This window comes from Lates calcarifer, linkage group LG2 (genome assembly GCF_001640805.2).
Source record: "Lates calcarifer isolate ASB-BC8 linkage group LG2, TLL_Latcal_v3, whole genome shotgun sequence".
Taxonomy (NCBI): Eukaryota; Metazoa; Chordata; class Actinopteri; family Centropomidae; genus Lates; species Lates calcarifer.
In genome coordinates, this window is record NC_066834.1 from 20,382,190 (window position 1) to 20,405,607 (window position 23,418).

At 41.1% G+C, this 23,418-nt stretch overlaps 1 protein-coding gene across 2 annotated transcripts in view; it reads left to right on the forward strand.

Annotated features, from left to right (window-relative positions):
* Window positions 1–15,356, forward strand: part of LOC108897751 (thrombospondin type-1 domain-containing protein 4) — a 40,794-nt gene extending 25,438 nt beyond the window's left edge. For both annotated transcript variants that reach the window (XM_018697515.2, XM_018697516.1), the window contains 11 exons: window positions 6,032–6,236; window positions 8,783–8,958; window positions 9,155–9,251; window positions 9,500–9,697; window positions 9,787–9,916; window positions 10,336–10,540; window positions 10,711–10,884; window positions 11,715–11,888; window positions 12,063–12,242; window positions 13,174–13,318; window positions 13,520–15,356. In XM_018697515.2, the coding sequence (XP_018553031.1) occupies window positions 6,032–6,236; window positions 8,783–8,958; window positions 9,155–9,251; window positions 9,500–9,697; window positions 9,787–9,916; window positions 10,336–10,540; window positions 10,711–10,884; window positions 11,715–11,888; window positions 12,063–12,242; window positions 13,174–13,318; window positions 13,520–13,662 (1,827 nt within the window). In that variant the 3' untranslated portion in view covers window positions 13,663–15,356. The remainder of the gene's footprint in view (window positions 1–6,031; window positions 6,237–8,782; window positions 8,959–9,154; window positions 9,252–9,499; window positions 9,698–9,786; window positions 9,917–10,335; window positions 10,541–10,710; window positions 10,885–11,714; window positions 11,889–12,062; window positions 12,243–13,173; window positions 13,319–13,519) is intronic.
* Window positions 15,357–23,418: the final 8,062 nt, after the last annotated feature.

Here is a 23,418-nt window from a genome sequence, read left to right on the forward strand (position 1 = left end):
TTTCAATGTGTGAAAAGCTGCAGAAATCCCCAAAGTGTTGACCACACAGCCCTTTAACCTGATGCTCATAAATATGTTTGAAAATACGGCACTCCTTCCATCCTGGGATGCATTTTTACAGTAGGAGCACAGATCATAGCATGACTTTTACTGTGAGGAGTTGTGCTAATGTCTCACTAGCTTCAAGCACAATGTTTGCTTACATCGATAAGATAAAATCCTTCAGCATTGTAATGGAACTTATTTGTACTTTTTGTTTACAGCAGTGTAATTGGTATGGTACATTTGAAGTGAGTGAAAACATGTTTTGAAGAAGACAGCAGCCCATGTCTCACAGTATTGCTTTTTGTTTTGCTTTTTGCGGTTAGTAGGAAAGCTGAGCAGGAAACCGCCAAGACTCAGGTTAGAAGGTTCTGGTGGGATCTGAGCCTCAGCCAGCATGGCTTCATGCGGATTCAGACTGGGGGGGGGGGGTTAACCACTGCACCATCTCCAGACTAAGAAAACATCCTTTTATTTATAACCTCCTCATTTCATTGTTCTTTTGCAGCATTTGGATCAGCAGGATATAGTCATTTTAGTTATTCTGGGTCAGACTGTAAGGCCTGGCTCATTTTTAGCTGGAACTGCTATCAAAAGCTGCTGCAACACAAGCCACATGGTGATGCTTCAGTGTGTTACTGTGATTTCTTACATTTTGCTGATGTTGATAGTTTTGGCTGAACTATCAGGCTAGCCTTAGAAACACAATGTCTAATGCTGACTGAGTGATGAGGGTGATGGGGATGGGGTGGTTAGAGCTAGCAACTTTTCCAAAAAACCCATCTACTGACAAATCTAGTGACTGAGCTGTAGTCTTAATAGGCCACATTTCAGTCACTATTTCATACTTTTTGCGTTGACTGACAACAGACACAGAAACACATGTAAATGAGAATACCTTTACTGGGAATTTGGCTGCATTAAAATACTATGTGAGCACAGACAGTAGGAGAGAATTATGAAGGACTGAAATTAGCTGAGACTAGTCAGAATGCAAATATGATGCAATGAAGTCAGAAAAATGCTAACTGGCTAATTATCACATCAACCACACAAGGTTCAGCTATTTGACTTGTCTTGTTTAATGGCCTTAATACCAAGTGTAGTTCCATATCCTATAGTATTATGGGATGTGGGCAAGCCTGGCACTCTGTGGACATGGGAAAGAGGCAGCAGTCACATAAAACTTTTACATACTCTTACATTTGCATTGCATAAACTGCATAACATTGCATGCTGACATTATGTCTCATAACTAATGATTTACAGTGTGATTTGGATATGAGACACTCGATCTATTCTATTATTATTTGCATTTTTATATGTTGAGGGTATAGGATGCTAGTGTCTGAAATGTGTGTTTTACATATTTACATATATCCAGACCAGTTTGAGTTGTGATGAACTCTAGAAATGAATAAAATGCATCACAGTTGGATGCATTACACAGATATAATGTGCACAGCTTCTGCTCTAGTGGGTATAGTTTTTACCCAAAACAGCTGCCCACATTTGGAGGCTGCTGATGCGGTGTAGCTCGGTGGTCCAGCCATAAGGCATCTGATTATGTTAGTCAAGCTGTCAGCCTTGAGCTTGACATGTCTGTCAGTTGCAGAATATTCTGTCTCAGCACCACAAACACTAGCTGACAATGTGCACATGCTAGACACAGAAACTGGTGATGTCACTTTCCAAACTCTCTCACACTCTTTGTAATTTTTAAATGCATTTTGTGTACAATTATGAGTTAATTATGTTAATAACTTCTAAATAAAAGTATTATCTTTGTCACAAAATAAACTTCAAACATCTTGACTGCGGCTCCAGACCTGTCTGGGGGGGGGGACCACTCTGATGCCTGGTGATATCCCGGTTCACCAGGTAAAGACACATGCAACCTTGAATAACAAAACTTCACAAGTTAACCACTGCGAAAGTATCAGGGTTCATTTAAGGCCCATAAACACATTCAAACACTCTTCGTCTTTGAAAAAGTCCAGCGCCAAGTTAACTTAATTTATTACAGTAAAGAGGAGTTAAAAGCCTGCACGTTACATCTAGCGCTGCTCTTAATTTAAACATGATATCATTCTGAACATTAACTTTTTATTCATATTTGCATTCCCTGTGTGGAGCCACAAACCAGGCCTCCTACGTGGATAAAAGCTCTATTATTGCAAGGCAACTGTAACAGTATGCCAGAGCTGTCGGGAAGAGATTCAGTGCAGCTTTATGTCTTGACATTGTGCATGTTTACTGTTGGGGATGATATAAATGGCTGATATTTGCCACTTTCTCCCCCACACTCTTTGATATTGGTTTAGACAGTTACTCACTGCCTCTAAATCTTTATTTCAGAGAAGAGGAGCCTCTGCACACGTGTAGAGAAGCACAAGTGAAAGAGCAAACTGGGAGACATTTCTATGGTTACATTTTAACAGACAGATCAATGAGCCTGCGCAAATCATCACTCATATCTGGGCTACACTGTGAATCTCAGTATTGAGTATATGGCCCGTGTAAGAATCTAGCTGCTTAAAGTTATTTGATATGTAAGTTACAGGGTGTTTTCAGTGCAGTATGTGATTTTTTTTAAAACACAAAAACACTTAGATTGTATGTTGCCCATAAATACAACCAACACATTTATCGTGCTTGTCAGTTTACCCCCTAGTAACACGAATAGAATAAGGAACTCCCATGTTCTGTGAGGTAAAATAATTTGTCAATGGTAGCGATATAAAGCAATGTTTTTGGTTAAACAAAAAGAATCTTACTGTTCAATAATAAGGTCTGTCTCTGTAGGAATCCTATCCATAATGTTGTCAGACACTTAAAATAACAATCCAAGCCTGTTAGTGGCAAAAACAAGCACTTTCATGGTCATACTTTGACATGGACAAATGCCCAGTTGGATTACATTGCAGCAGCTGTTTGTGGTTTCTTTTTTACACCTTTGCTGGTCAGTAGAGCGCCGATTTCAAAGATTAATGTCCCTATCAATCATTTGCACCAACAAAGGTGGGAAAATAAAGCCCAGGTTCAAAAATACCAGAATATCATTTAAAAGATTAAGTGAAAAACAAGTGTAAGCCCCCTTCTTCTAGATTTAAGTTCCCCAAATTTGCATGACCTCAAAAGTTAATTGTTCTTTATTTAATTTTTTACCCCTACAATTTACAGTTCACAGTTCACTTGGAGGGTACTAATCATAATGCTGAGCACTGTGAATCACTTGGTCCAGACCTCAAGCATAAGGGTCTCTGCCCTAGTTTATTTTCAATACTCAAACATTAAAGCTGCAAAGGGAGTAAAAGTGCTGCCATCATCGATCTGTGGGTCAGTGGGGTTAAGCATGTACTTCAGTAAGAAAGGATGTCTGTGTCTAATTCTAAATGTCTTGTTGTGTTTTCTGGGAACAGAAGAAATCTCCAGTGACAAGTGCCTTTGGCAAAACCGTGTGAGAGTTCAGTTTGTTACAAAAACTCTGCAGTATGATGAGTTTAACCCAGCTGCATCTTGTGGGAAAATACCATCAGGATTTACTTTAAGATGATGTTGTTTTCAGTGATGGCGAGTTGACTGGGAGTCGACTCCACTGTCCTGACACATGTAACCATTTCCAGATGAAGGTGGATTTTAGCGACATTTTAGAAATCCTGTTAAAGTTCCACTGAAAACAGGGCAATTTCCCCCAACAGATGGCATGAGCCACCCACAGAGAGAAGGTGAAAGAAAAAAAAAAAGCTGTGACTTTGTCTCAGTGTGGAGAAACTAGACCAAGACTCCAAAGCTGCCTCCTCATTCGTCAGTCGCACTGAGATTTCTGTTTCTGCTGGGAAGATTTAGCGAGGCTCCCGCCAAGACCGTGGTTTCACTCATGTGTCCTGACACCAGTGACACCTCATTTTGATGGGTTCACGGGTTAAGGTCACATTTGTCAGAGACAGCCTGGAGGGCAGATGTGACAATCTGGGAGATTACTCAGAGACAGATTAGGATGTTAGTGTTTTGTGCCTCATGTTGCTGCAAAACTGAGAAGTTTGTCTTGACAGTTCAGTGATTTAAATGGTGCAACTGTCCAAATGACTAGATATCAAGTAGTCCCTTAACTCTCTAATGCTTCCTGCATTGGAGGCGTAAAACCTCTTGGCTCCTCCTGTATCAGAGGAACGAAAACCCCTGTGTGTTTTTAAATCCACAGTCATATGATATTAAATTGACAGTTGAGATTTTGGGTCAGTAAATTTCACTGCTTATCCTCCACTCCTAGATGAATGTTTTGATTCAGACATTTTCCCATCCAGATGGCCACAGATAACCTTTTACCATGTCAGAGTCTGTTTTATGAGAGGAACATTTTTCCCTTTTTGAGGCAAATGCTGCAGAGCTGCTACAATTGTGTTGTTTTAGGCATTTATGGTGAAAATGGAGATATTCATTGGTAGTCATGTCACCAACAGTCCTCTTTGACTGCATTTTTATTTGTTTTCCACAGTGGACTTACTCTGGCTAGTTAAAATGTCCTCCGATGTGTTTTACCATGCATTATGAACTCCTTTATCACTCGTCTGTGGCATTTTGAGCTGCTTTATATTCACTGATCTGTAAAGTGAGATCGTGAAGCGCCACAGTGCTTCCTTGAATTCTATCGTGTTGTGTTTGGTGATTTTTATCCCGGCTTTATTCAGCCCCATGCAACATAATTCCGCACTGACCACAGAAGCGTTTGGCAGTTTTATTTAATTTTTTCTCAGCACTCTTAGTTTGCTGTTCCTTTCTCTCATCACTTATTTCCTGTGTGGAAGGAGGCACTTCATGTTTGTTTTGGCCTAGGTGGTGTTTTGGCCCAGAACAGAGTGAGCTGCTACGGGTGGGAGAGAGAGCCAGACTCTCCTCTTGAGTTCACCCCAACTGCCTCAGTCCACTCTTGGCCACCATTTCTTCTTCCATCTCTCATTTATCCCTCCTTTCACCTTTACCTTTCTCCATCTCCTTATCCTCTCCTTGCTGTCTGTCTTTCTGTTTGTCTGCAGCTGCTTTACCACGGCTAAACCCATGGAAATGACAATTTTTCTGACTTATTTCACACTTGCTGTTAATTTGTTTATCATTCAACAACCATGCATTGGTCTGCATTGTTGAGGTAGTTGCCATGTTTGACTTTTCAAAAAATGAGTTTTAGAACCATACAATAGCTCTGAGAGAAGTATGTTTTCCTTACAAGGCAGAGCAAGAGAAATATGTCAACTGCAATCAGGGGATCCACATGGAAGCCAAGCAAGAGCTGCAAACCGACTAGAAGGCCTAGAGATTGGCTGCTGTCCAATCACAGAAAGGCTTTTGTGTTATTATGTCCTTCCCCTACATGATGCCTAACTCTGCTGGTTTCCTTATAGGTGATTGTGGTCTGGTTGGGGCTGACCCTGGCACTGCAACAGCCACAGCCCAGTGTATGTGTGAGTGTGTGGTAGCTCACCGGGACCAGTTCTGGCTGCTCCACCACCTGTTTGCACAGCGAGTTACTTTTACTGCCGGTTTGAGTGAATTTATGGACTGCTGATGTTAAGTGTTCTATTTTTACTGTGCCCAGGTTTCCTGTAATGTATTACCGCCAAGGGGATGCAGAAAACTCACACCCTAGAGATTTAGGAGGAAAATCTAGACAGTCACACCTAAATGATGCCTTCTGGAAAGTAACAAGATCCCAAAAAATTTGTTATTCTACTGTAGTTAATAATGTGAGTTTATAGAGTTCATTTTGCAGGTGCAACATGGCTTTCCTCTGTAAATATAATCTTTTCTACTTAGTTAAGTCTTTTTTATTTGACCAAGAACAGTTCATGTACACCTCCACTAAACCTTAAATATCTGTTGTACTGAACACTTGACGTGCACACTTTGATACTTCAGCTGCAGCTGTTTCACGCTGCAGTACTCGTCACTCCACACTTCCTCATTGTAAAACCTTTTCTCCTCTGTGTCACAGAGTCTAGGCTGCGATGAGTATCTCGGATCAGGAAAGGTGATGGACAAGTGCGGCGTGTGTGGAGGTGACAACACAACCTGCAGGCTGGTCTCCGGAGTCTTCAAACACAGTCTGACCAAAATTGGTTATCACAAGATAGTGGAGATCCCAGAGGGAGCCACCAAGATCAACGTCACAGAGATGGTGAAGAGCCGGAACTACCTAGGTGGGGGAGAAAAAAAAATGTTTGTCATGTTGATGCTGCACTGTAGTTTCACAACATGGAAACCGTATCTAAGTAGAACAGCAATCCTCAGTCTTCTTGCTTAAGCCTGGTTTGCTGGTTTTTATTCTAGCTGCTGTTTTACATCTGGGTAAATGTTACCACAGTAATCTACCAACAAAACAAAAAACAGCTTTACCCTTTTACTAAAATTGAAACCTGCAAGCTCTGAGCTAGTTCAGGCAGTCCGCTCCAGTCTGCTGCTACATTCACAGAGTCTTCTCACTGCAACATATATCCAACACACCATTTTTGTCCTGTGGGTTTACTTAAGGTGTAAGTGCTCTGCTCACTCTTTTGCTGCCATGCCTGCTGCCACATCACTCACCAAAAATCTATGTTATTAATTGCTCCTTCTGCTGCTACTATACCTGTACCATTTAAAAAAAAAAGCCTCATCTTCAGCTTAGCATCCACCTGTAGGCTCTGTGCTCCAATACAGGGGAAGTTACCATCATCGCTCTCAGTTCCCTGTTGTGCTGAGCTTACTGTTTTCTTGTGGGGAATGATGTGGTCAGATTCTAGACGCCAAATGTCACTGCAGTACATATTCTGCATTCATATAATAATCCACTGCACGTGAGTTGGCTGAGTGAACTACATTTAGGGAAAATGTTTCTCAGCAGCATGTCAGTGTGTTAAAATCATGCTATAATAATACTGTTTTGACATCTGCTAGTTTGCTCAAAAGTCAGAGCAGTTAGTAATGCTTGAAAATGGAAGGAGGGTCTTGAAATTACATGTTGTCAAGAATTCAATATTAGGGTATAATCCAGAGGGCTGAATGCCAGGAATGTGTGTATGTGAATAGGTTGTCCTCTTTAAGGCATTGGTATTGACTGATATTGGACTTATGTTTTCTGCTATGAGTTGGTAAATCTTGGTTAATTTTATATTTCACTGTGAAAATATTTTTAAATCTGAGGCCTCTCCGCTTTGGCTGGAGTACTCGCATGCCGTCACAGCCAGGTTTACAGTTTCATCAGTTGCAGTCTGCTACAGAGCTTTGCCTTTATTCCCATTCAAAACACATGGATATGGAAATCTTCATCCACTACATGTAATATTATGTTACAGATTAAATGTAATATGTGACAGTTCTACTAGTTCCAGCTGTGCAGGCAGCAACAGGCAGCATCTGCTTGTACAATTATTTTTGATTTGTCAAATCAACGAAGGGCGGTGTGACTTTCTCAGGATTTCTCCACACAGGGTGTAGCTTGTGTTACCACACACCACTGTGGTGGAGCCTTTCAACAGGAGCCTCTGAGCAAAACGCACTACACAGATAATTGGTGTCTTTATAGAGGTGCAACGGTGGGACACAGTAGTGGGTTATTTTCAGAACTGACTGTTGGAATGTCAGACATTGTTTAATGAGAGCCATGCCCTAGCTCAGCAGTAGGTTTGGAGGAAGACCGGAACAGCCCTGATTTTCCCCCCACGGCCACTTCCCTCAAGGAAAGTGCATAAACATGCTTTCATTAGAGGATCTTACCCCTCGAGCCTCACCATCCTTTTTAATTAAGGTGAGGAATTTTACCACTCTGTGAGAAAAGAAAAAAAACAAGGAACACTTGGAGGATGGATTCAGCGGCTACCTTTCAAATCCCAAATACTTGGTAGGCCAAGTACGCGCTGCTTTCTTTTCTTACTTTTATATGCACCTTCTGCAACATTCCCTCACACCTGTCTCTCTCTCTCTCTCTCTCTCTCTCACACACACACACACACACACACAGTGTTAGCATGGTTTTAGAGGACACAAGCAAAGATGGGGTTAGGGTTAGGGTTAGGGTTAGATCATGTAAGGACAAAGGCTCCATTCACTGTCACAATGCAAGACACAGTGAAAAACCGCAATATCCTTGTGGATAAAATAAGCAGGCTTCATCTTCACCAAAATAATTTTTGGTTTGACAATCACTGCAACATTTTTCACCAACTTGATTAACAGGTTTTAAAATGCAAAGAAGATTAAAGTATGAGACAAGGGCAGGAATCTAGCAGGAGCCACCTACTGTATCCACACCAGGTCCGTGATTTTCCCTCAATAGGCCTCTGTTCTACACCGTGCATCTCTAATAGTGCTTTTAGTTGTCCAAACACTCTTTTACAAGCCTGTCTAATGTTACACTTCTAATGCTTTTCTAATGGCCCCTTGTACTTAATCCATGAAATCAGTGGAAAACATTTTTGGGAGATTTTGTTTCAGGATTTGCATGAAAGATTTGCCAGCACAAACAGATTGTCACGTTTATATAAGACATTGCTTTGAAAGTGCACGTGAGAGCATTTATTCAGTTAGCTATAATTACTTTTTTTGGGTGGAGAAAGTGAGTGTCAGACCTTTTTTTCTTCTCATTATGTCTAAATGGTTTTACATTAAACAATAATTATGTGGAAGAGACTGTGGCAGTATTTTCCTTTTCATTTGAGCTCAGGGCTGTCAGTGGTGATTGTGTGGTTGTTCTCTCTGTCTCCTCTAGCTCTCCGAAGCCGATCGGGGCGATCCATCATTAATGGAAACTGGGCCATTGACCGACCAGGGAAGTACGAAGGAGGGGGGACCATGTTCACCTACCGCCGACCCAATGAAATCAGTAGCACTGCTGGGGAGTCCTTTCTTGCTGAAGGGCCCACCAATGAGATCCTGGATGTTTATGTGAGTAACAAATCAGCGTGGACCTCAAGATACTTATTGTAGTGACTCTCCTCTTTCATACATACTAAAAATGCACAAGTTTGTCCAGAAAAAATAAGACTCTCAGAGCAGATATCACATTTTAGACGGGCAAATATTTGAAGGTGAAGAGTATTATTTTAGGATTGTTGACTGAGTATCATCTATTTTCCCTCAGATGATCTTCCAGCAGCCAAACCCTGGTGTTCATTATGAGTACATTCTTCCCTCTGAGAAATCAGTTGGCCCTCAACAACCAAACCACAGACCAGAAGGTAAATGAGACACACTTCCTCCCCCCCTGAAATGTTTATTACCATAGCTTTGTCTGATTACTCAATGCTTTTTATAGACTAAGCAATCAATCAAGAGCAGAATCCTAAAATTTCTGGATGATAAAAATAATAACCGGTAGTTGCAGTCCAACACATATCCAACCCATCAAGCATTTATTCATCTGCACATGTCTTATTTCCATCTGATCACCTCTTAGTGCATCTTAACTCATGTGTCCATGTCTTAGGGAACGCTGTGAATGGACAGGGTGAATACGACCATCACAGCAACACTCACCAAGAAAACTACAATCCAGCAGGTGGAGGGAGGTACCCTCCTCGTCTCCCGGACAACCAGGTACCCGCTGTACAACCACCCAGACGTGAGCGAGAGTACAACTGGAAAATGACAGGTTTTACGGAGTGCAGTGCCTCCTGTGGTAAAGGTAGGAAACACAGTTTGCGAATATTTACTCATATTTCCGATGAAGGATTCAGAGATTAAATTAATTTATCTGCTTCGTGTGCTTTAAAGGATTCAGATACTCCGTCTTTCACTGTGTCCACCGGCTGAATCATGTCCAGGTATCTGATGCTCTATGTGACAGCAGCAGCAAGCCGAGTCCACAGGAGGAGGCCTGCAACCTGCAGCCCTGCCCAGCATTGTGAGAGACTACACATCTGATCTCACACTTTGCACTTTGCTGAATACTGCGAAATTGAAAATACTTTTTAAAGTTTACCTGATAGTATACACAGTACTATTATGCAATGATTTTCAAAAACTGAAAATTTTACCCTAAAGTTTGATTACTTCAGTAAATCAGTATCTAGACTATCTAAGCTGCCACTGAGAGGCACTGAAGAATAGTGTGGTCTTAAATTATATACAGTACATTTTCCTTCTTTATCTATCACTGTTGTTGGCACTGTCAACTCATTATCACTGAAAATCATGGAACCAAATCTTTTACAGCGTCTTGACATGTCAGAACAAGTCTCCAAATGAACCTGTCACAATATAAACAACAGCAAAAAATACAGCATACCCAACACCAATCTTTTGTGATTTCCTCCCGAGCAGTTGGGATATTGGAGAGTGGTCAGAATGCAGCAAGACCTGTGGCCTGGGCATGCAGCACCGTCAGGTCCTGTGTCGCCAGGTTTACGCCAACCGCACCCTCAATGTCCACACGAGCCGCTGCCGACACCTGGAGCGGCCCGAAACTGCCAGCACCTGCCAGCTGAAGATCTGCAGTGAGTGGCAGATCCGCTCCGACTGGACCACTGTGAGTGGCAGCTATCAGTCACAGTGTGACTGAAGCATCCCTCTAATGATATAAAGCTTTAACAAATAGATAAAATTGCTGTGTATGTTTAAAATTTTCAGAGCGTAGTCCGTTCTAGCAGCGCTTTCTTCCACAGTATAGTATTAATCGTGTGGTCTGTGCCTCCGTAGTGCTCTGTGCCATGTGGGCTGGGTCAGAGGTCGCGAGAGGTACGCTGTGTCAGCAACGTGGGCGACTTTGTTCCTGACGAGGAGTGCAACATGAATCTGCGGCCCGTCGATGTAGAGAACTGTGATATGGGAGCCTGTGCCAAGAGCTGGTTTTACACTGACTGGGGCAATAGGGTAGGTGTTAAAAGTCTCTGGGAGATATAGTAACTTTCATTCATTTCTAACAACAGTGGTCGTCATTGTATAGGTCTGTCTTCATGCGTCAAGCAGAAAATCTATGAAGATCTTTAGTAAAGATTTTGACAGCTAGAAAAGCTTGGGAAAAAGCTTCATTTGTCCACCCTGATAATGGCAGGAGATGATGCTCCTGTCCTGCTCCAGACACTCCTGTTTCTGGGTATTAATCTCATCTACATTGGCTTACAAAGACAGTAACAGTAGTGTAACCTTCACTGACTAGACTGCTTATATCATAAGAATCAGAGCTGTAGTAAACACTGATGTTCTTACTGTAGAATTTAAAGTGTTAGGAAACAAAGTTAGTAAAATAAGAGTTATGAAGAGAGGGAATGAGAATTACCTAAGCCAGAGAATATTGGAATGACTAAATAAAGCAAATACTACACATGAGAGTTTTTTCTTCTTCAGGTGGCGGTGGAGACAGGAAAACAGTTCAGTGGAATCTCTCTAGCTTTCAGTAGGTTACCACAGGGAAGGAAGACCTAAGCAGATGAAAGGAGCAGCAAACAGCAAAGAACACATCTCTTTTTTACAGTGATTAAACCACTTAACTGTACCGCCTTATGACAATATAATACATTGAGATTCAAAATGGGAAACGAATGATGCTGATTTCACCAAATCCACTTCAGATTTGAAGCATGTATATACATATATGCTTTCTATTTAAATCTGGTCATGGCCCATCATCTTAGCACAAAAATAAAAACTCAGTTGGTGATGGGTGATCAACGTGAACTATAAAATGAGTGTTCACTCCACAGTGTTCTGCTGAATGTGGGATGGGTGTACGGACCAGGGGAGTCCTCTGCCTGACCAACCACATCAGCAGCCTTCCTCTGGAGGGGTGCGGCAGCGAGCGGCCTGCAGATTCTCAGGTCTGCAACAACGGCCCCTGTGAGAACCGCATAGAGTGGTTCACAGGCCCCTGGAGCCAGGTATGAGGACGACAGGAAGTCACCCTGGGCTTAAGGGGGAGTTGTCTGGAGTAGCTAAATACATGGGATTTTGCAGTGACTTTACATTGATGTGTCATGACTTTTGCCACAGTCTCTGGTTTATGATGTTTAATTAAATCCATGTGCTCTATGCTATTGCCGTATGTGACCCAGTGCTCTGCAGAGTGTGGCGCAGGCAGCCAGCAGAGATCAGTGGTCTGTCTGATGAAGTCAGATGAAGGATTCACTGTCATGCCACCGTATGAGTGCTCCTCCCTGGAGCGACCCCTCAGCCAGCAAAGCTGCAACCTTAAGGCCTGTGGAGCAAAGTGGTATCACACTGACTGGAGTGCTGTAAGTAAGACATGAAACCTTCTCTCCTCTTACTGTTGAGATGCCCTTGAACAAGACACACACTCTTTAATGCCTGTTACACTTAATAGGTGATTAATGGCCAAAAAGGCTGATAATCTGTGTAGCTCCTGTGGAAGAAATCGGTCAAAATCCCATGTAGAGGTTTGCTTGAATGCTGCTATACTAGTATACACTGAGCTTAGACACAAAAAGACTGAAACACCACAGTGAAGCTCATTTATACATTAGGCCCTTGATGGGCCAGAAGGAATACAATTTATTTTTGAAGCTCTCCTTGATGATGTCACTTTGTACTGTGGTTTCATTTGTTGTGCACTAAACCATTAAAGTTATTTTCATTTTCATCACACTCCAGTGTGAACAGTACTATTATCTCAGGAAAAAGATAAACATTGATCCTTCGGCTACCAACCAAAGCTTGGTTTTAATGTATTTAATTAACAACAATCAAATCAAATTTAATAAATAGTACAAAACTCTACTAACCTGCGTCATCAGGACTGTGTGAGTTGATCAGATTGACAGTGACCAAACCAACGGTCATTAAATTTTGATTCAAGTGTCTCTGCACTCTGATTGGTGCCCTGCAGTACATCAGCTTTTTCCAGCTGAGACCCATCTACATCAAACCAATTAAAAAGAGCATAAAGGCAAAAAGAAATACAGCAATCTGTCATGTGAAATAAGCAAACTATTCTAACTTTGGTAGAAAACCGTACTTATGTAGGATCCCATCAGTCATATGTCGTATGAAGCTAATTGAGAAAATAAGACTTAAGGGCATTTAAAGGTATCCACGTCACAATTAATAATGTTTGCAAAATAGCAGCAGTGTCACCAGTGGACCAAGTTTAGGGTGAAATTGTATTAACCTGGGACTGGCTGCTGCCACTGACTCCTGTCCTTCCAGTGTTCAAAAACATGTGAGGGAGGCTTCCGTGTGCGGGAGGTGCGCTGCCTCTCTGATGACATGCTGTCCAGTGAGGGCTGTGACGAGCTGCTGAGACCAGCAGAGAAGGAGGACTGTAACCCAGAGCCCTGCATACCCCGCATAGGTCAGTCCTCTTCAAACATGTAGTAATGTTTTCTTAGTGATTCTAACATCATTAGGAACACAAGGGTCATTATTGTGAATGGAAAGTTGCCAGCTGGGAATCTCCTAGCATGAGGAGTAAATCAGTGGTGTAGCTGAAAGCCTGAACTTTATTTGCTTGAAATTAAGAATATGAATTTAAGACTTCTTTTTTTTTTTTAAGATGAGAACTGCCGGGACAAGTACTTCAACTGCAACGTGGTGGTCCAGGCTCGCCTCTGCGTGTATGATTACTACAAGACGACGTGCTGTGCTTCATGCTCACGAGTGGCCCACAGACAGTCGATTCATCGGGGCCACAGCTAGCAGTTTTTACCACGGTCCCTCAGCTCCATGTCGGCCCAGACTCTGTACCCGCTGCAGGCACTCTGATCCTGTGCCAGCCAGGGGAGTGGACTGGCTGGACCTTACCTAAAAAGGACACTTGTTTTGTTTGCCAAGGATGGAAACTGAAGAAGGAACATTTCTGCCGGCTCATTTGGCGACAGCTGTTGGGAGAAAGGCATACCTAAGAATAATGGACGACAGGAATCCATTCACTGGGTAAACAGAGCCCTAGTGAGGTGAGAGACATCAGTAGCAAACTGAGGAACATACAAAACGCCTTATGGATTATAACCTACAACTTCTAATAATTCTTTGTTGTTTCATGAGAAACAGTTTGCAGCTGTCTCTTAGCGAAAATGGATCTTGAAGTGGATTAACTATGAAGAGGGGAACACCTGCAACTGTTTAATGTGGACTATGTATACACAGTATATGCTCTAATATGGCTCTTTACTCTACAGTGCTCAGATTTATGGCATGATGTCATATGAAGTTGGTCCTGTCTCACCTATAATCAACTATTTAACGCCCACTTTGTTGACCAAAGATATGTAACCTCATTAAACTGAAGACAGTGACAGATTAACACCTTTTTTCTTAGGAAACAAACACTGTGCATCAATCCCTCCATGGTGCTGATGGTGCATCCTTGAATGGATGCACAAGGAAGATATCAGAATTTAAATTTTTTGTGACCCAGATGAGGTCAAACCACCTTTTTTCCCCCCTTCCTGCACAGCCATGAGGTGTAAATGTAATATGTTTGTATATATGTATGTATGACAAAGTGAATGATAAAGGTCTTTTTTAAGGGTTCTCAGACAGTCCTCCCAGCAACTGAGGGGGGAAAAAAGGCCCTCTTTATTTATTTGTGTGGCTCCCCAGGGAGGACACTGGTTTATCGGCCACCGGTGGCCCCTTTTTGGCTGTGGGGATTTGCTTTGCTGGCTCTCTCCACCAATCACAGCCTCTGAAATGAATGTAGGCATTCCACAGTCAGTTGGATGGTAGAAGCAGATAGTCAGACGCCCTAATGTATTTTTAAACAAAATGTATATATATATTTTTCTGTGGGATATGATCATTCCACAATTGTACAATTCCTGATAAATCACCAATCATAACTACATAGATTAATATTTGATTGTAAAGATAGAGCATGGCAGTATTTGACAACTCTTGACCTGGAAGGGTATATATGAGGTTTACATTAATAGTAAATCCTTCTTTATGAACAATCCTATTCTGCCATAACACTTTTTGAGTTTCATACAAAATCTGCACACAGTACCTCTCAAATGTTTAACTTCTGTTGTATTATAGCTGTTTTCAGTTCCCTACAAGCACTATAAACTTACCTCTGATCCATAAGTACTGTACATGTATCAATGTCTAAGTTTTAAATGACTCAAGTATGCAATTAACTCAGTCTCTAAGGAAAGCTACCATCCTGGATGTACCAACATGATGGCATGACTCTTGATTTTCGTAAAAACAATCAAGAAGAGTGGAACTAAAATACCAGAATCTGTCAGTATTCAACATATGACTGCATCAAATAAAACATCTATATTTGCCTTATTTTAGATTTCAATTTTTCAGCAGTTGATTTTCATGTAGTGTTCTTGAGATTTTCTGAAATAAACAAATTTACTAATTATTTGTACACTTGACAGCAGCTTTTCCTTGTGTGATTCCTAAACTGATTTAGTTTTACATCAGAGGATGAGGAAGTGATGTATTTTATTTGAGTCATCCATCTGGAGGACAAAGGTGGTATTACAACAAACACATTTACAGCAGAGGTTCCACTTCTTGCTATGATGCATAAGTTGATTTAATGCAGTCTGGTTCACAGAATTCTCCAGTGTCATATGTTGCATAACCTCCTCTTTCTTTTACCAGGAGGCACAGAAATTATTTGACATCCATCATGAGTTTTTCACTCCTGACGACACAGCTGAAGGTTGTTGCAGAGTCGGCCATGAAAGCATCAATCTCCTCCATGGTGTGAGGGACAAAGGTCAGCAGCTCTACACCATCCGCTGTCACTGTCATGTCATCTTCAATGTGAATCTGCACACAGTAGAGATAAAATGGTTAGTCAAACATGATCAAATCAAATTTCAAAAGAAATTCAACTTGTGTAAAATGGAAAGAAGAGAATTAACATGTTGAAAAAAGATAATTCAGTGTCAGGTATATCATAGCTCAGTGTCAACGATTCATTGTCACATGATTGATTTTTAAAGCCCCTTTGGTGAAATCAGCCCCTGAAAAAAACAGATACAGACAAATAAAACTGTGGCAGCAGACTGACCCTTCAAAAGCCAAGGAGGCGAGCCAGCACTTGGCTGTTGATGAAGCAGGTCTGGGCAGGGTTGGCCAGGGCCTGGTCCAGAGGTGTTTGATGGTATATGCAGGGCTCCACAGTGAGGACCAGCCTCTCCTGCACCAGACGGCCCATCAGAAGACTTAACAGCCCATGCTCATTGATAGGCTCCACTCCCTGAACAACAGAACAGCTCATTAAATACAATCAAACTTTGTGGTAAAAAAACACAGGGACACACAAAATATCATTAATACAAAGCGCAAGATACCAGGTCCAACCAGCTGCAGAACCACAACACCAACCTCTGCCACCCACAGGAAGGAGAAGTTACAGAAGTAGTAATTTAACTCTACAGGAGGAAGAAAGAAACAGCTCCTGCAATTGACTTGATGCAGACACTGAATGTTACAGCTGTGAAGTTCTCCTCCTTTTAGCTGTTGTCTGTGTTCACACTTTATATTTTGAATCTGCGAACATCTAGTGTCTTACAATCAAAGCCTGAACTTTATTTCTGTTTGAGTACAAAATATCTACAGCAGACACATCAGTGTTCCATTCTATTCCAGTTATTGTATTTTAGCCAAAAAGGATACACAAGTAATAACTGTAATACTAAATGTGAAATTGCAGCTGTAACAGTGATTCCTGCATGTGGCACAAGCTGTTTCATTCTTTGCCTGGAGGAGGTGACCTGTGATGATCATGTCCTCATTTTTCAAGCTCTTTAATTTGGACAGGAAAATGACTTGTATCCATTGACCATCAATCCCCAGGCTACCACAGTGTTGTTCCAAAATTGGCCACCTGATGGCACCACAGTAAAGACATTGCAAATCTGATGTTTCCCCGTGATATTTCCCAGAGGGTGCAACAGGTCAAAAAGCATGAGCCTCTGAGCATGTTACACCTGCTGATGAACCTCCTCTCAGATACAAGACATATGGGCCCAAATGCCGTCACATTAAGTCCATACTTCATATGTGACTCAATTCATTCACAGTATTTCAACATTTGCAACATCTGACAAATTATTAGGCTACGTAAACCTTTCTCTTTTTTTTCGTATTAAGTTTAAAATTCTTGATTAGTTAGATAAGAGTCTGATATATAGCAGCTAAATATAACCTTTAGAATAAGCAAGATTTCTTAGATTCATAGTAAGGAATCACAATGCATAATGAAAGGCTGCTAAGAACAAAGACCAGTGCTAAGAACAACAGTAACATAACCATTAATTGACAATTAACATGCAGAAGCAAGATTCTTTGCTTAATTAAACTATATTCAGAACTGAATTAATTAGCAACAATCAACATGCATGAGAGTTTAATTTTGTTAATGCAAACTGAAGCCAATTAAACATACCAACAAAGGAGGCTTCATGGCAGATGCTCCTGCTGTCTGTATTCTGTCCTCGCTGCTCGGAAAGAAAACATCATGGCATCACATGTGCTTCCAAATAGCATTAAGTTGCATTAAATTGTTATTATTAACTTATTCCTGGGCGGATAATCAATTCCATAATCAGAAATGAAAAGTCTGGCCTCAGATTATCACAATCATCTAATATAAAATAGTTTTATTTAATTTGCTGTGCTCAGAGGAACCTACAGTGATGCAATGTCCCCACCCCAGGATCATTCTAAGGATCATGGATGAAGCTTAAATGCAGGGAGCAAAATACCTGTGTTACTGTGGGAGCACTGCTGGTCTCAGGTTGGACAGGACATCGACAATCTGCAAGGAGGCAGACAGATACTGAAGTGATCACTGCTTAAATTATTTAAATGCAGTTATGAGGATAGCACCCTCTGCTGAATAATGAGATAATGAGTTAATTAGCTGCAAAAATAACCTAAGCCTGTAAAAAAAAAGGCCTTCATCAAGACAAAACCCAATGTGAACACTAATGGGACTTTTTACAAGAGTTTACTTGCAGCCATACAAGGCTGGCTTGAGTAGGAAAATGTGACTCACTGCACATAGCAAAATTTTCCTGAAGTAGCATTACAGACCCAATTTTATTATTATTATTTGAGCAGGTTGACAATAGATCAAAGATAATCAAAGATAAACACCAGTATTTTATAAGGATGAGAACACACTATTCACATCTTCACAGAACTGCTCAAATATTCATGATCTGGTTTTGATAAAACAGAAACATTGTTTTCTTTTAAGTCATTCTGTAGGCACCATTGCCAGCTGAATGCTGAACAGTGTCCTTTGCTGTAACTTCATAGCTCTGTGACTTCACATTATTGTTCAGTTACTACACAAAGCAGCAGCACACAGAGAGGATTTAAAGACCAGTACAGACATACTTACAACACAGGTGTATTGCACTTCATCAACAGCATACTTCTCCTTGAAGTGTTCTTTAGCACAGAACACACAACTGATGAAGCAAAATACAATAAACATACAAAGGATTTTAGGATCAAGCTCTCTCTCTCAAGAGAGAGTCAATCCCTGAATACATAACAGATGGGTTATGATCAGAAAGATCAGAGAGAGAAAATGAAAAACCTGAGGTCTAGGATGTCTCCAAGGTGAGGTACAGATTGTTATTCTGCATCTACATAATCTACAGGTGGAGGTCATGACTTTGTCAACCTTTTCTTCAAGTTAGAGCTCAGAGCTCGGCACCAGCTGGTGATGATTGTTGGCCATGTGCACAGCTCTTTGAGGATTACTGTGACTCACCATCCAAGAGGCATAGCTTTCAGGCAGTTTGGGAAAAAAGAATGGATTTCCCAGAGTCCACATCAATGGCTCCATATCAGTCAGGCTCTGTTGTTCCAAAAGCCCAGTGGAAGAATGACTCCTACAGAATTCAAACAATCAGCCAGGACATTAGTGAAAGAAACTGTAATAGTCAGCTAGGAGAAAGCAGGGTGTCAGCATGTTCTGGTCAAATTATTACATCATTATCATGTTTCTGTGTGGTCTACATATTTGTGAATGAGGGGATTCAGTGCCAAACAAACTGCTCCTACACTTTAGGAGAAGCCAGGTGAGGTTTTTAGGGTAACTCAACCCAAAAGGTCTGAAAGGTCAGAGAGACAAATATTTTGGTCTCTGGTGCAGGATGGAGTAGTAATTAGAGACTCTGGGTTTAGATTAAGATTGTTGCGTTTAGATTAAGATTGTTGTAATTGACACTATCAATAGTAACATAGATAATACTCCAGCCTGCACAGTGTAATTTTCTCCCCAGTGTCCCTTCCGTCATGTAACTATTTCCTGAAATCTTAGTGCATTCACTGAGCCCCACTCAAACAAATTATGATTAATGACAATGAACATAAAACAAAAATATACAGCAGCTGCAGTGTAAGTAACCGAGTTGAATGTTTTCTGACTTGTTGAGCTGGATATGTTGTGATTTCAGCTTACGATGGACAATTTGTTTGCCAAAAGAAACCAAACTGCGTCACTGTGGCGCTTCACAGTGGATTCACACGTCCTTAACCTGTCGGTAATTCCACCGCAGATTACTTACGGCCAAATACAGCAGTTATCTGATACTTTTAGTTCAGTGCAAATTAGCATCTTAGTGTTTTGAAGTTATTTTCTCTGACTCTCTCTTTTGGGCAAGGATTTCTTGTTTTTCAACACTTTACTATTTCTCTTCATAGAGCACCTATGAAGTCTGCAGTGAAAAATGTTAACTAGACATTTAAAGGCAAATTGAGCAAAGTCACCAAAATCATCTATCTACTGAGCAGAGACAGAGGAGACATTATGTTTAAGTCATATGTGATAGAAATCCTTTGGATTGTGTGTGACCCACAGCCTTACAGGTCTGCCTTAAGAAAGCATTAAGACAGTAATAGACTTGACTGTCTTGTAACTGAGAGGTCTTGGCTATACATTCTGGTCTCTGGCCTGTTGTTTTACTGATAAAACAACAAACGCATCTGATTCAGTCTGTAAAAGATCAGAGATTAATCCTTAACCTCACAGTATTTTATGGCTCAAGGATTTCTATATCATTCACTTATGGTTTAATTTAAAGGTGTACCTGTGTGTGTGAAGACAGAGCAGCCACAGTGAGGTGGCTTAACGTGCAACGCATGATCTCTGTTCGACTAATGGTGAAGATTTGAGCACTTACAGGAAGTTGAATAAACCACTACAATGCAATCATGACCCTGTCCAATCAGGCACAGGAATTAAAAATACCTTGTGAAGTTTATTAAGTCCAGTAGTTGTCCAAGTGATGAAACGAAAAAGTCACGTGAGTTTTGAAGCGCTATGAGCTGACATGCTAAGGAAATATCAACATTGCGCGTTTTAGCTAAAGGACAGATGGAATTTAGTCATTTGAATAAAAGTGAATAATTTATATTTAGGTTTTCTTTATCACGTAGCACATAACTTGGGCAGTTCTGTTGCTGCGGCTATGTCCCTCCACCCGTCCTGAGGTCGGCACCTCTCTTTGGGCAGGAACTGAGAAACCAGTCATACTCTGGCCTCACAACCAATAGAAAGTTAACATTAATCAAATGAAGGAACCGACTGAGTTAGCCTGTTCTCCGTTGTTGTCAATGATAACCTATTAGCAAGCAACGTGCTTTCGTAAGACAAATGCTGGTACCGCAGTGATGGACGACAGAGACACGGAGGTTGTGTGGCCACGACAGCAACAAGTACAATGGGAAATAACAATTACCTGGATGTTTACCTCTTCATCTCCACGAAAGAAAGAAGAATGGGCTTCAACAAGTAACGTGACTCAGATAAAGCTGGTGTTCCCCGTCAAGCTCTATCTCTGTCTATTTCCTCATGGGCACAATTTCTCTACATGACTCTCCGTGTGCTTGCTATGTTCTTACTTTGGAGGTCAACTGTTTTTTTTCCTGCTACAACAGCTATATAGTTAGATCATAAGCAGCTCTGTCTGGTTTACTTGTATTATGTATCTATGTTATCACTTCGAGCATTACTATAAATTTACCTCTGACTGTACGCAGCATATAATACAAAACGATGCTGCCGGGCTTTTAAAATACGGGAAGCTTGATTGATTGGAGATTTTATTGCCCAAGCCATTTCTCCGTGTTTTGGGTGTGCTCCGTGAACCAAGTTAGTAGCTATCAGTAAGTTATTATAACAAAGTTAGTAGGGCTTTGAATGATATTGAATTTCTCCAGTTTTCCTTTTATTGACTGTTGATTTATCTGTTAACAGTGTGTGTGGTTTGTACATCAGCCTGTGCAGAATGTTTGAAATAGCGCCACCAGTCCACTGACTCTTTGTTGTGGCTGAAAGTGGTACTGCAGCTCATTTTCCTCAGGCGCAGTGCCGGTGAGGCTTCGATTCCACGCGCTCACAGGAGAAATTAAATCATAACAAAAAGATAAAACTGTTAAATGGCTCATGTTTCCAGCAGTTAAAACAAGTAAATAGCGCTGCAGTGGCAACTGTGGCTAGAGGAAATGTGATTTTGTTTACAGTCCTCCTGAGCAATCAGCATATAAGTGATAAAAGTTCCTAATTGATGTATATGTCATGATAATTTTTAATAAATCAATTTTACACATAGGTATATGGAGTACCCATAATTCCATGGGACAGTCTGAGCCCAATCAAAGCTGATAATTTGAAAATTGAAGCAATTCACAATCTGAAAAGGGTTTCTGCCAGCTGACTATCATAAGGAGAGTGTGTCAGATATGGAAATGGCCAGAGGAGACAAGTGGGAACCATCAGTGAAACCAGGATGTCCCTGGTGCCCTTTAAATAGATTTGGAATATCTTATATATTTGGTAGCCGCTCGGGCTGCTACCTGATGAGTACGTCATCAGCGCTGACGCCGTCAGTTGATCTCAAGGGACCTTAGCATAGACCATGAGCCCTATAGGCCACAAGGGACATTAGTATAGACCATGAGCCCTGTGAGTCCTAGGGGACCTTAGCATAGACCATGAGCCCTATAGGCCACAAGGGACATTAGTATAGACCATGAGCCCTGTGAGTCCTAAGGGACTTTAGCATAGACCATGAGCCCTGAAGATCACTGATAGCAGGATGCATGGTGGTGTGCACAAGGGTGTAGCACTCTGGACAGCTACTATTTTTGTTATTGTTTAAGTCAAAGAATTTTGTGCGTTTGAAAAATTTCATTCAAAATTATTTTCAATACTGTGACATAATGGTGAGAATATTTGATCATAAGGTAGTAATAAGGTAGTCTGGTATTAATTCTGTGCTCAAACTGGATTCGCGTTTGTCTGGCGTTTTGTCACGTTTCATCCCCTGATTGTTACACACATTTCCTTTCAGCTGTATTTGTTTCTATACTTGACATGTTAAATAAAGAGGGAGAATATGGATCGTTTCATTGGACAAAAACTAAGAAAATAAATTTACTTTCTATTTAAACATGAGCTTTTTTGCAAATACTTCAAAGTTTTTTTTTCAATCCGTACGTGTCAGCGCTTTGACACATCATTGACAGATATTACTGAATTTATTAAATCGCACTGCTCCTTGTAATGAAGCAAAAATTGTCAGAGTGGCCTAAGAAACGTTTTAGAAAATACCTGATGTTAATCACATCAGATCCCCCAGCATCTGTCCTGCTGACTTTTATTCTACATACTGCAGTGTTTTCAGTCTCTCCCTCGCCATCAGCACACTGACTCTTTGCTGTGGCTGTTGAAGGCAAATCATTTTGTGAGTTTTTGGCATGAAAATTATATTCAAGACTGTGACATAATGGTGATAATATTTGATCATAAGGTAGTAATAAGGTAGTATGGTGTTTAATGCTGAATAGGATTAGCGATAAAGGGCTCTGAAGATCTTACGCTCCACGCACTGTCAGTCTGAGTCCGAAATCTCTGAGTATTCCGCTCGCTCGGTAGATGGCCGGAGCAGGTCGAAGTTTTCACGTTTTAAAAGCCTTTTTTCTGCAATAGCCGAATGGTTAAGGAAGCGCGCTTGTAACCAGCAGATTGCGGTTCGATTCCCGATGTGGGTAGTATAGTATTACAAGGGCTGCTGCTGGTATATTGATCTCTATCCTTATTCTTTTCAGTGTACTTTGTGATTTGTTGCTCGATTTCTCGCTGGTTTGGGCAGAATCCCCTTTTTTCTTTATTAACCCCGAGATCTCTTTCAGGTGTTGTCGGACTCTAGCCAGGTGGAACCCCTCGGGCACCGGTGACATAATTGTACTACGCGTCGCCCCTGGTAACCGGAGAATTCTTGAAAAGACCGTCGGAGCCCAATGATGTCTGTCTGGCAGATCAGATCTGCGTTTTTGATCAATGAAAAAGAAATTTAAAAAATAACTTATGGGGTCCGGGGCCACTTTGTAAGATGTTCAAAACGTATGTTTCCTTTAATTAGAAAAAAAAAAAACAGTTTCCCCACCAGTTTGAACCTC